Below are 13516 nucleotides of genomic sequence, written 5' to 3' on the forward strand. Positions count from 1 at the left end.
TACAGTTTGTAGACTTGCAAACTGATTAGAACAACAAAAGGGAACACCGCATTGAGCATGACACAAACGGAGAGAAAGAAGTACTGTGACAAATCAAAAAGAACAATGGAAAAAAAAAAACACAGAATCAAAAACTCAACACTGAGATACAGCTTGGTCTGGAAAAATAAACATCCACAGACAAACTTACAGACAAAATCATTTTAAAAACCCTGTTATATATATATTTATATATATATATATATTTATATGTATATATTTCAATACAATTATTTATCTCCCCGATATATGGTATACTGTATATATACACCATTGGAATATCTTAAATAGAAATAAATCCTAAATTGCAGAGATAAAAGACACTATTCTCTGTAGTTTAGAACGGTTCAGAGACTGAGAGGACTGACTGACGAGATCTATAGTGTTGCTACTGGAGGCCTCAGAGCAGTTATTAAGATAAGGACACTGGATGGAAAAACAAATAGAGATGGGACTGATGGGACTCGAAGGAGGTGGGATGTGGCGGAGGAGATCAGCTGAAAACTGGGGGGAGTTTACTGGGTCCAGGTCCCTGAAAACCAGACTGTACCGAGGGTGGGGGGTTGGGTGAGGGGGCAGGGGGGAGGTAAGGAAGGGGTGGGGTTGGGGGGTGGGGGGTTTCGGACCGGCCGGTCAGATGTTGTGTCAGTTGGAATAGAGGGAGGATGTGAATCCGCTGGTGTCTGGGTACTCCGGTCTGAAAGAGACAGAGAGAATTAATAGGGATTATTTAACAGCATGCTTTTCTGACATCCAATCAGATTTAGAACTTGACCTACAGCAGCCGTATAGATTTGATTTCAACCCACATTTTTGATCAACATTTTATATGAACAACGTATCAGTTGTCTACTTGTAATATAATAGCTTACAGTGACAAAACCGCAGATAATTACTGTCAAACCCTGCGACCTCTCTTCAGCTTTACGACGCTTTTTAGGATCTTGTTTTGTTTTGGCTTTCCAGGCCTTAGGCTTTATTGTTCTGGTTCACTCTCACCACTGTCATTGGCTTCATTTCAAGTAACACCAGATGTGACCTGATGGTTTTCCATTCATTTGAGTAAAATTCTGTGTCTTGCTCGCTATTTGAGCTGCAAAATAGTGACACAAAGAAGTTTAATTATGTCCAATGGTTTGAGAGAGAGAGAGGGCAAGCTTTGGTCAAGAGACATAGACAGTGAACTGATATTGACAGTGAGACTAAAACCATTGACCGTGACATTTTATGCAACATATTTCTTCCTCTCACCTGATGAGCAGCAGCATTCACGGTCCAACACAACCTCAGTCCTCTAGAGCCACCATCCCTTTCACCGGGTCCTTCACTCTCATCTGATGCACACAGGACAAACAAATGATCAACACCAACATGTTAACTCTGTTTTTAAAATACATATTAGAAGAAATCTAATATGTTCAGGGATCTGTCTGGCTCTGTCTTTTTGCCGACCTCGTCTAACTCCTTGCGTGTCTCCTCCTCCATGCGACGAATGTCTTCCATGTTCAAGTCAATCCACTTGTCGATCCAGCAGAACAGCTGACGGTGGAAATTAGTGAACAAGCGCTTCTCTTGCTGCGAAACAAAACAGAAGGATGAAGTCATACTGTGGTTTGAAGAGAGAATTAAGTGCAAATGATAAAAATCAGTTTGATTATTAGACGTGTATTTTCATCCTGCTTTACCCCGTCGATCCACTAGAGGCTGATGCAGCACACATGTACAGCACTGTAGTGAGTTGTACTTTTCCACTGTTACCTCAAGCTTGCACATCACTCTATGTACTGTATGCATGATTAGGATATTAGACACTGTGGTAAAACTGAACATCGTGTTAAACAGCTGTCAGCAGCTGACCTGTGGCTACCTGGAAGTCATTCTGACAAAGTGACAAACCTTTTGAATGAAGCTCTCGACTTTATTTTGCAGACCCCACCACTTGAATTTGACAGTGACCAGTTTGTAGGCACACATGTGCGGGCAGTCTTTCTTGTTAGGAAGCTCCTTCTGCAAGTAAACACACAGGTATTTTTGAATTGTTAACAGATAAGATTGCTTAGGTATAAAAATATATATATATATATTCTTTACACATTTTTACTTCATCAGTTCATCAGTTTAATGCAGGGTTGAAGTCATGATCTTAGAAATACTAGAGTCTCCCCTGACACATTTTGACCAGACAACAACAACAAAAAGTGTCCTTAAATTTAATTACCCTACATAACAACTTAAATGGTTTTTCCTCTACACAACCAATAATTACATTGGAAGCATAAACCTAACCTGCAAACCTATTTTTGTTGGCCTTCAATAGACCATTTATATACACTGAGTTAAATAAATTAATGTGTGAATAAAATGTCCAAAGCAGTACCTCAGTATCTTTAAAAGTGTCTATGGCCCTGGTTACATTATAAGAACATGTTTGTCCTGTACCAAGTACTTGAACACTGACTAAATATCACAGTTTATAAGCAACAAGCATGGGATCATTTTTATTTTGTACATCAACAGTTAACAGTAATGTGATTGGAGGTCTTTGTTCATCATGTGCCTTCAAATGTGTCCCTACAAACATTCAGCACCTTCCAGTCTGGTCCAAGAGGGCCTCGTCCTGTCTTCACTGACTTGTACCTGCAAGGATCTTCCTCTGGCTTGTAGTCCTGGAGACAGACGAGGGTAAAACAGAATGAACACCAAGCACGAGATGACATGGATGGCATGGATGAATATGGTGCTACGCAAGCTGCGCTTATTCACCTTCGGCTCCACTTGGCTTCTATCCGCAATGTCAATATAGACTACATCCACCTTCTTCCAGGTTTCTGCATCCAAACCATGTACCTGAAACAGAACCACAGAGAACAGCTTGGTACCGGCACAAGTCTCTGCAGGAGGTGCACACATACAACGAAGACAAGAACATAAGGCTAAGAGTAAACATATGATGCAAATGGAAATTTAGAAAATGATACATTTGTGGCTCTGTGCCGCTTTTTTTCACAGTTTTGCATGTTAATTGTTTTTTCCATCGATACATAGAAATACCCAAAGTTATTATGGCAGCCTAGAACTTTGCTGTTGTTTCTGTGGGTCGCGCACAAGAATCCAGAGAGCAGATTTTGTTTAGAAGACAAGCAAACAGACTGTAGCAGTGGGAAATGTTGGCATGACACAGCAAGCAGTGGAGGAAATGGATACTAAACAAAAAACACCCATATAAGGTGAGAGATACAGAGAGAGAGAGATACAGTATATTATAATTAAGCATTAACGGTCATCCACACATACACCTCCTCAGATCATCACAGCCTTTTACTAATTACATTTTCAAGGTTTCCCGTGTCGGGTTTGTGCCATGTCTCGATCTTGATCAGGAAGTTATCTTTCATATACTCGTTCTGCAAGGAAAAGAGAGAGAGTTCTGCGTGAAGACGTGGACACAAGGTCTACAGACTAACATGTAAGAAAGGGAAACAAAGCATAAAATACAGTTGACACAGATGAGTGTCCTGCTCTCTCTCTCACACACACACACACACACACACACACACACACACACACACACACACACACACACACACACACACAGAGTAACGGTGTCTGACTATCTCTGCTGCAGCTCTGTGGCTGAAAAAGATCAAATTTCTTTCTCAACTTTCAGGTTCATTCGCTCTCTCTGTGGGCAACAAAGCGTGCTTTATGTCAGCATACGTGAAATTTGTAAGCGCAAACGAGAGAGAAAAAAGAAATACTTACAGTGATAACTGTGGAGCCAGATGAAAGAAAGCACAGGAGCAAACAGAGAGAAAGAAAACAGATGATGCCGCATATAAGAACATATGAGAGCATTTACAGTGTTCGAGAATGTAGGTCAGTGAGGTCAAGGGGACCTACAATGGTGTGTTGTGCCTGAGCACACTACTGTTCCATGTGTTAGTATGACAGATGGCTGTCAGACAGCTGGTAGTGTGTGTCTGTGTGTGTGTTTAGGTCTGTGTGTGCATGTGTGTGTATGTGTGTGTGTGAGCTCAGGCAGAAAGGCTCAAGTAATTGCATGGCTCTTCTCACTGGACATACAGTTAATTATTCAAGACTCCTCCAAGGTGACAGAGACCCAGAGACAGAGAGACAGACAGACAGACAGACAGAGAGAGACAGAGAAGGAGAGCTATACCAGTAGAACCTCAATCAGCATCTAAGTGACCAAAATAAAAAAATAAATTAAGTCAATTGTATTTCCACTTTTGTTTTTGAATCCATGTGCAGAAGATTGAGTTTGGCATCATCATTTGCTTAGTTAGCAAAAAAAGATCCTTTTAAATCAGCAGTCAGCAACAGTTTTGGGTTGATTATTATCTCTATGTTCATGATCTGAAATCCTGAATATTTAAAAAGGGGGGTTTCGGTTACTATGGGTTTGATGTGATGAATGAAAGCCTGCAGCGGTACAAGTTACATCTCATGAGTCTGTGTTCAGTAGATTAAAAGGTAGTCTGGAAGATGGGACTGCCTCCTGGGACCTCTTCATACAGATCGATGGAGTGCCTTTTAAGATTTCATCACCAAAAAAACGTGTTTTTCATTTCATTGCGGGCTGACTCACTGACCTATGTATGTGGTGCTTATTTTTCATTTATTTATCTTATTTTTGTGTCTGCAATGATATGACACCTGCCATCCCTTTCTTTGAATGCCAAACTACAAATGTTATTTTGGTCTACAACTAAAGCTCACTGAGTCAGACAGGTGAATAAAGTCAGGGTTTTTAACTCTAACCCATGCCACAGTTTGAAAATAATAAAGAAATATGCACAAAGCTTCAGATGTATGTCACTAATCATAATTGCTCTTCCACACCGCTTTGAAAGATGACCCTGTGTGCATTGTGTTGTGTGCTAGTGCAAGGCTTCTGTGTGTGTGCTACCTGTGCGACAGTATGGATATGCGTTCCAGGCTTTCTCATGGATGTTTAGAGCTGAGGATGGAGCCAACATTCTGACGAATGACGGCACTTTACTGCAGGACAGAGAAGTGAAGAGAGAACAAACCAAGGTGAGTTTAATGGCAGGTGAAGCTCGGCTTAGCTTGGTGTTAAGATTTAAAGCAGGGGGAAATAACAGACCCCTTCTTACCTCTGCAAGTGGTAAATTTTGTGTGTGTACTGTCCCTTCTCCCCATCTTTTTCGTAGGGCTCATTTTTAAGCACCTCCACGCCTTCTCCTCCACCCGTCTCATTCTTACTGGCCTCAGCCACAGAGTACAGCTGGCCCACCTGGTACTGAAAATCAGAGAAAGAAAACAGGTTGGACTGAGGTAGAAAGTGAGTTTAAAGGGAGGAAAAACTCTGTTGATGACAGTCATCATGGAGATGAGTGAGCCTTGACAACCACATATAGATCTCTTTTTTCATTGGCTCATCTATTTCATTCTTGTGGTGGATTAACTTTTTCCTCCAGATCTTTTCTCCTGTTCTCTGAATACAGTACTGAATCATTTTGCCTGTACGCTCTTGTTTGTCTTCTTGTCCTGTCAGCTCTTTTGTTGAAACCTCTTTCACAGAACCACACTGTCTTTTTCTTTCATCCTTCTCTTCCTCTCATTCCCCCGTCTTCCTGACCCCGAGTGTACATGTGGGTGTTCAAACACAGGACAATAGCTCCATTCATTTCTTAATCACCCCTAATCCACCATACCCTTTGCAAAAAAAAAAAAAAAAATGGACCAGGGGCCAAACACAACACAACATGACAAAGGTGGAGCAAGTTGATGTAGTCAAAATCATTAGTCTGGGGGAGATTACAGTGACTCTTTCCATTCCTTTGTTAGTGTGAAACACCATTCTGTGAAGAAAACCATGAGAATATATAAAGGCTAGGTAGGAATAGGTTTTATGTTTACACACATGACAAAGCAACAACTTGTCCTGTGGTCGACTTCATGACTTCGATATCTTGACAGAGGAAACTGACAATTAGAAATCAAAATAGATTAGACATTTAGAAGTTAGTCATTAGTCAGGCTGAATGAATACAAGTAGTCTTTGTACAAGTTGATTTCTTTATAGCACACAAGAAAGTTTAACAGAATGTCTCTCCACAGCGTCGAATGGTGATCAAATGTGAACCTTAGTCCAAGATTCACTTTTCAGTGGTATTTTGAATTAGACACACCAACTGTGTCAAACACTCTGATGAAACTGGCTCTCATGAGGGCTGCCCAATGAAAGGAAGACCAAGAGTTACCTCTGCTGCAGAGGAGAAGTTCGTTACAGTTACCAGCCTCAGAAATCAACAATTAACAGCGCCTCAGATTAGAGCCCACATAAATTCAAGTAGCAGACACATCTCAACATAAACTGTTCAAAGGAGACAGTGTGTCGCAAAAAACCGTGACTGAGGGAGACCAACAAGAAGAAGAGAACTGCTTGGACCAGGAAACAAAAGGAATGGACATCAGACCAGAGGAGATCTGGACTTTAGTTTGATGTGTCCGATTTTGAGACTTTTGGTTCCAACCACTGTGGAAGAGTAAATCTGTGACTGACTTAGTGGTTGGTGAGAGCTTGGTGAAATAAGAGGCTGAAAGACAGGTGCAGAGCTGGGCTGACTGCTGTTGGACTAGTCTGTAATATTAGCTGGCTGCTATGTCTTGTGTTGTTGACCTTGCTTGATGTTTGGCTGTTAGCAAAGTTGTTGACTCGTTTTTCATCATAAGTAATGTAATCAGAACCAATACATCACAATCACTGAAGCTAAAGCTAAATTTGAGCGGAACCACAAGAATACCAATTTCTACATCATGTTAGTTTAAGTGTATTTCATAAGACTGAGAATCAATCAATTGATCAATTGATCATTGGCAATCGTCTCTTCTTTAGGAGTGGTCATTTTGATTGAAATGATTGATTTCACCTGCGCAGTACTGATAAAGCTTTAGATTAAAATCAGCTCCTGGGAAGACGTTAACTGAATAAGTTCTCCAGGGGTTTCAACAGCTGAAACCATTGTGTAACAGGTTTGAAATCATTTTGACGCCACAACGAAACTGACTAATCAGTTGGGTGGTGTCTTTGTCATTCGTATGCCTGTTCTCGCACTATGTAACATTGCACTCCAGGTAAAATCACTTGAGGTAGCACAGAGAGGTACGTCACGTAACAAATGGTTTCATTCATTTCCTACAGACTTTCCTGGTGGACAATAAAGTAAACTGCTGCCAACTGTACCACAGGTGTTTCAGTCCACCGGGAAGAGGAGGAAAGAGAAGGGAGGGAGGAGAGTTAAAGAGAAACCTGGGTACACCGAGTCAGTTAACGTGGTATTTGTTCTGAGTTTCCGTCATCTGATCGTTTTCACTAAACTCACTGTCTGGAATTCACCTGAGAATGCTGTTTGTCTCTTCATCTCTGGCATTTGTCTGCACAACCGTGCAACATGAGAGTGTGATACTAAACGCGATGCAAGGTTTGAGGATAAACTATATTGTGGGTGGAATCCTGGAAGTAGTTAGAGATAACTTATTTACAATACAGGCCTGAATTGAAGCGCAAACTGCCACAGAAATGAGGATAGCGGGTGGACAGAGGGACAATATAAAATGTCAAGACAAGAGTTTATTGTAGTTTTTCTCACAAGGTCAGAATATATGTGAGATTTTGAGCATTTTCATATTAATTTCATGTATGAATCACTTTCTAGTGTCAGAAACCAGACAATGACGTAAGGTTTTTAGAATTCTGTGCTCATTTCAGCATCTCCAGTACGTCACTTTTATCTGATGCCCAGGACGCTGACTGCAGTTTCATTATTATTATAAGGTTTCAACATTAACAAGAGTTTTGGTAATGTTACATACAGAACCTTTAAAGGTGAACACATATAAAAATTCGAGGCACAGACACTTTAGTGATGGCAGGCACTTATGATTCACTTTTCCAAACACAGTGAACCACATAATCAGATAACAAAAGCTGAGCCTTGAGGAGTTTTAGCCAACACACACACACACACACACACACACACACACACACACACACACAAACACACACACACACACACACACACACACACACACACACAAAGGCACAATGAAATGAAACTTACCTCTTCCACAGAGATAGGAAGAATCACTCGACTGAAAGAGAAGATAGAAAGAAGGAAAGTTACAAAAAAAATCACGAGTTGACAATCAAACCAAAATAATGATGACCAAGTACAGGAAATCAAGATCCAGATAGTTTCTGTTGGATTACACCGCTTCAAGATTAAAGCTCAAAATCTTTGATATCCCTGTGAACAATCCAGTGATGTTATTGTTGTTGTAATAAATTACAGCCGTCATTGTCTGACATTCATCACTCTGTCATTTGGTAATAATAAACTTTCTGTGTGACGTGGATTAGCCTGAAGCAATCCTGTGAGTGACACACTGACAACGTGAAGCGACATCTTCAACCATTCAGCTCGATACAGATCTGGACACCAGTTATCTGACAAACATGCGTCTTTTCCATGATGCTGTTCCGACAGGAACAATCAAGCGGTTGTCCTGACTTCCTCCAGCTCTGATCAGTGTCCCAGATCAGTTCTTTTTTGAGGAATGGACTTGCTGCACAGCAGATACTTTGTCAAAGCGAAGTGTCCCAGTAAGAGTAAACCAGCACACACACAGCAGCAGGACTTCTCCCATCATGAATACACCTGTTGCCTGCCTGATAATACAATCTAACACGGATTCCAAACGGAACAATAAAAACATCCTGTTAAATATGAAACTGACGTACTTTGACACTGTGACACTGAGTCATCAGGAGAGAATCAATGATCTATTCTCTGCTGCTCTGAGGAGAAGATGCTCCACTGAAGCAGTGAGATGAAAAACTGACATGTGAAGTCTGCATGGCTGAACAGTTCATCTGAAAAGGTTTCCACCAGAGATCATACTTTTTATGAGAACAGATTTTTAATTCTATTAATTAATATTACAACATAGCAGTTGCTTAGTCTTTGTGGCACTCTGTCATCTTGTACGGAAGCCCTAAGCAGTCATACATTCATACATTTTATTTCCTCTGTTTTCTCATGATAACAGGTTAATTTCATTTGTTTTGTGATTTATATATTCATGTCATGCTGTTGAAATAACATGGTGTTATTAGGGCCAGTACAAATAAAGGTTGTTGTTTTATTCTAACTATTAATAATAGCAATATGTAATCACTACAGCGGCTGCTCTGCCCAGTCCAAACTAACTAGCTCTTCCGCCTCATGATTCTGGTGTTTTTCACATATGTGAATATTTCTGATGTGCTTTTTAAGCACATTTCCTGGTTTTTAAGTGTTTATACTTACAGAAAATGCTTGCATGTTACTGAAACTAAACAGCGTTTGCACTGGACCCATAGTGTGAAGTAAGCTGCTGTTGGATTATTTCTTTATAGCTTAACAACAGGATTATTCATATATGACCAGAATGTTGCGTCCCTGCTGTTTTGTCCATATTTTGTTTGTGTCTGACATTTTTTCTGTTTAACCACCGTGTTTACAAAAGAGTGCTGGGGGAGCTGAGCTGACTAACAAATGGCCACAGAAGTTGCACACCAGCAACAAAAATGATGACATCCATGCCAACACTCGCTCAGAACGAGCCAAGAACAAATTTGTTTTTGTGCACAAGAAGTGGATGGCAGCAGGCCCAGTGCAACTCACGTAAGAGATGACGGTAAAAACATACAGTATGCATATATGTTGCACGACACAAACAATGGAAAGACGAGTAAAAAATGACCCAATAATTCATTGTCAGTGAAGTTAACGTGAATTATCATATCAGATTTCCTAATTTAAGAGATGTATTATGGAAAACTTTCTGTAGCAGCCATTACCTACAGTGTTTCACTGAGAATCTATTGGACATGTGATGATCAGTGTCGATCCACAGTCTGTCTGAGAACTGTTGCTTTGGATAAGAAATCCACTCATATTCCCACTCAATCTTCTATATGTAATCTAATATCATGTAATAAACAAGCAGTGAAGAATAAAAAATGAACTTCAAATTAATATGAAATATAACACCTATGGAAAATCCATCTTAAAGTTCATAATTTTACAAATGAATTGATTTTGCCATTTGGTGTTGCAGCAGTACATTTTACAGATCTTCCCACATACACATATGTTTTATACACACATGCACATAGACACTCGTGCACAAGTACAGTATGCAGCTCTGTTTTCGCGGTTTCGTAATGTATGCCTAAATTCAGATAATCCTAAATCTCACTTGCAGCTGACTGTAATCTGGGTCTGAGTCCAGGCCAGACAGTGGATGGGAGACCAGATGCTGCACATGGAAGACAGAGACAGTAAAACTCTTCTTTAGAATGAAGTGAGGAATTCACACATCTCCCAGAACGCTTCTTCTGCGTAGTTTAATATACTTAATAGAATTTAAGCATCAGTTAAACAAGAATTATAGTGGTGTTAATGTTCTCTCTCTCTGTCTCTCTCTCTCTCTCTCTCTCTCTCTTTCTCTCACTCTCTCTCTCTCCTTGGTCTAGAGGTCTTGACAGGAAGATCGGGTGTCTCGCCGTTGCTTCAGAAAACAAACACCCCTCTTCTCTCCTGCAATGCACATCTTCTCTGTCCTCTCATCTTGTCCCTTGTTTTAAAGTCTGTCTGTACTCATGCTGCTTCTATTCCTTGCATTGCCTTCGTCACATAGTATATACAGTTTATATATATATATATATATATTTATATATGTTAAAGTGGCTCTTGTATTGCTGTACACCTGCCAACGCTAGTAGAAGTGAAGAAAAAGTGTACCAGGACTGATTTAGGTCAGTGGTTCAGGTAAGCAGTAAAGAGTCTGTACAGAACATGGATCAATTCACTGCCTCTTGACTCCCATGATGGTATCTTGATGTGTGTGTGTGTGTGTGTGTGTGTGGAAACCTCTTTGTGTGTTGACAGTATGTAGAAGTACATTCAGCATTTAATTGTGACCGATTTAATTAATTTCCAGGCAAACTGCTGAGACCCGGGCTCTCCCTAATCACTTCAGATCTTTCGCCATGCCATCACTCTGATCCTGAGGTTTTTGTGTGAGTGTGTGTGTGTGTGCTGGGCTATTAATTGATTAAATGCATGTGGTGAAGATATTAAGACAGTAATGAATGCTGATAAATGTACAGCCATTTAAGCCAAACACTGACAAATATAGATTCTTCAAGAGCAGATAGTGTTTTTAGGCTGAAGCATGCAAAAAGCTGAAGTGTATGCAGAGTTACAGCAGCACAGCTTTGATAGAAATGCAATAAAAAGACACGAGTCACTGAAAATACACAGAAGCAGTTACACGTGAGAGTACACTGTAACACTGAGAACGTGGATGAAGCCATACTGATGACTTTTTACAGGTGGGTCACGAGTTCCTGAAGGCAAAATGAGTCTGCTGTAGTTCACTGAAGGAAGCAGCATCCCTGTCTGAAGTGGACAAACGTAACTAATGTCTGATTTTTTTGTCCATTTGTTCGTGTGTTTGTTGGATGTCAGTGTCATCCCAATTCATCTGCAATCCACCGGCCTTACCCTTCATCAAACCACCAGCTGATTGTGAGCAGGCCTCAGTCACTGATCCTCACAGCACACCGAGGCCTGCACAAGCAGTGTGTTCAAGTAACCAGTCAAAAAAAAAAAAAAAAAAAAAGACTCAAATCTTCAGCTTTGCACGCATGATCCTACTTTACATGCCATCCCCTCCCTCCCACCCCAGCTGTCACATTCTCAGATATGTTCGACTGATGCGTCAAACCTCGCCAGGAGCCTCTTTTTTTTATTTTTAATTTAATTTATTTTTTGTTTTACTAAAAATTTGAAACCACCTCCCCAACCTGCCCGCTCCCACCCGTTCTCCCCCTTGAGCGTCCCTCCACCTCTCAGCCTCTGTCCACACAGCCTCACTACCTCTATTCCTCTCTAGGTAAATGCCGGAATGCTCCCATCATTCGTTTCACCTTCACCGCGCATCAATAACATGGCCACAAGCGGCTTACAGGGATGGACGCTGGCACGGCACGGCACGACATAACTCGGGCTTAGACCAGCCATCTCCACCTCAGCACCACCAGTCCTAACTAGAATCCATCAAATTAGTATTTTATCACACACAGAAAGCCTCCCGATTTCGCTTGAGGGCTGGTGATGCAGGATGTGAAGGGCACAGCCATGCCTGCGCCGGCTGCTGATGCAACCACAGCCCGCCACGTTATTATCTCTCGGTTTATTCGGTGGATGCTTTGGGGCTGATGGAGGGTCGTTTGCATAAAAGGTGATGTCGGACATGGAGTCAGGCAGATACGGGATGTCGACATCGAACTGGCCGCACTCTTGTAATTCCATTCTCGGGCGACTGGCCACAATGTCAGCGCTGCAAAAGCCAGATGAATAAAAAAAAAGCGCACACAGTCTCCTCTCTGTCACACACACTCTCACACATGCACACACAGCTACTTACAATTCCTTAATGAGCATTTTTTTTTTTTGGCGGTGCAGTTTATCCCAGAGGGAAGCTGCTCAAGTACAGGTCCAGAAACAGGGTCGTTCCCTCCCTCCGATAGTCTCTTCTTTCTCCGCTTGCTTCTCTCCCACCTCTCCCCCTCTATGTCATTCTACCTCCACAGTCGCTTATTTTCTTCAAATTCACTTCCTGATCGGGGCCGCGGCGCGGCGTTGCTGTTGCGCGCAGAACACCGAGGCCTGTGCGCACAGACTCCACACAGAAAGGGATGGTTCAGCAGGGGGTGGCGTGTGGTGATGCTGGTGGGTTCATACATTCTAGATGATTGCTGAGTGTCAAATTCAGCCGTCATATATTATAAACATATCATAATTTGTATCCTTTTTTTAAAAATTATGGACACGGATTACGCACAATTCTGAATTCAATTTTGAGAAAAAACACAAAAGTAAAATAAAAAAAAGTAAAAAAAAAAAAAAAAAAGTTGTAATTCAAACTGCAGATTAATCTAATCTCCCAGAGAAGCTGCTGAGACTAAATACAGAGCAGACAAAACACACAGGGCAGACTTATAGTGAAGTATATGTTTGATAGAATCATAATCAATCATCACTAATCGATGAACACATAAGATCAGCTCATGTTAGATCGATATAAACAGCAATAAATGCGCCATGAGAAGGGATGTAAGATGTGACAGATGGATTTTAAAGAGTAGAATAACATCACATGAATGATCCATTAATAAATAAATGAATGCTAAACGAGTTCCTTTGAACCATTCGTCCTCAGAGTGTGCAACGCCCTCTGCGTCATCACAGTCACGGTGACGTAGAAGCGTGGTTATTCACATCAGAGTATATATGGACACGACACGGGGACCACCGCAGCTGGCACAGACGCACTGTGCGCCAGGCTGTTAAGCAAAGTCCCTGAATGTAAGAAATGC

At 41.2% G+C, this 13516-nt stretch overlaps 1 protein-coding gene across 1 annotated transcript; it reads right to left on the reverse strand.

Moving 5' to 3' along the window:
* Positions 1 to 610: 610 nt before the first annotated feature.
* Positions 611 to 12838, reverse strand: pitpnab (phosphatidylinositol transfer protein, alpha b). Its single transcript, XM_010755633.3, has 12 exons — positions 12565 to 12838; positions 8148 to 8178; positions 5178 to 5323; positions 4970 to 5061; positions 3802 to 3809; positions 3369 to 3443; positions 2803 to 2886; positions 2628 to 2705; positions 1936 to 2046; positions 1492 to 1614; positions 1291 to 1373; positions 611 to 736 (listed from the first exon to the last, which is right to left on the reverse strand). Exons 1-11 carry the CDS (start codon positions 12579 to 12581, stop codon positions 1326 to 1328), a joined length of 813 nt encoding a protein of 270 aa, XP_010753935.2. The 5' UTR covers positions 12582 to 12838; the 3' UTR covers positions 611 to 736; positions 1291 to 1325.
* Between the last annotated feature and the right edge of the window lie 678 nt (positions 12839 to 13516).

The sequence above is a fragment of the Larimichthys crocea genome, chromosome XXII (genome assembly GCF_000972845.2).
Source record: "Larimichthys crocea isolate SSNF chromosome XXII, L_crocea_2.0, whole genome shotgun sequence".
In the NCBI taxonomy this organism is placed as follows: Eukaryota; Metazoa; Chordata; class Actinopteri; family Sciaenidae; genus Larimichthys; species Larimichthys crocea.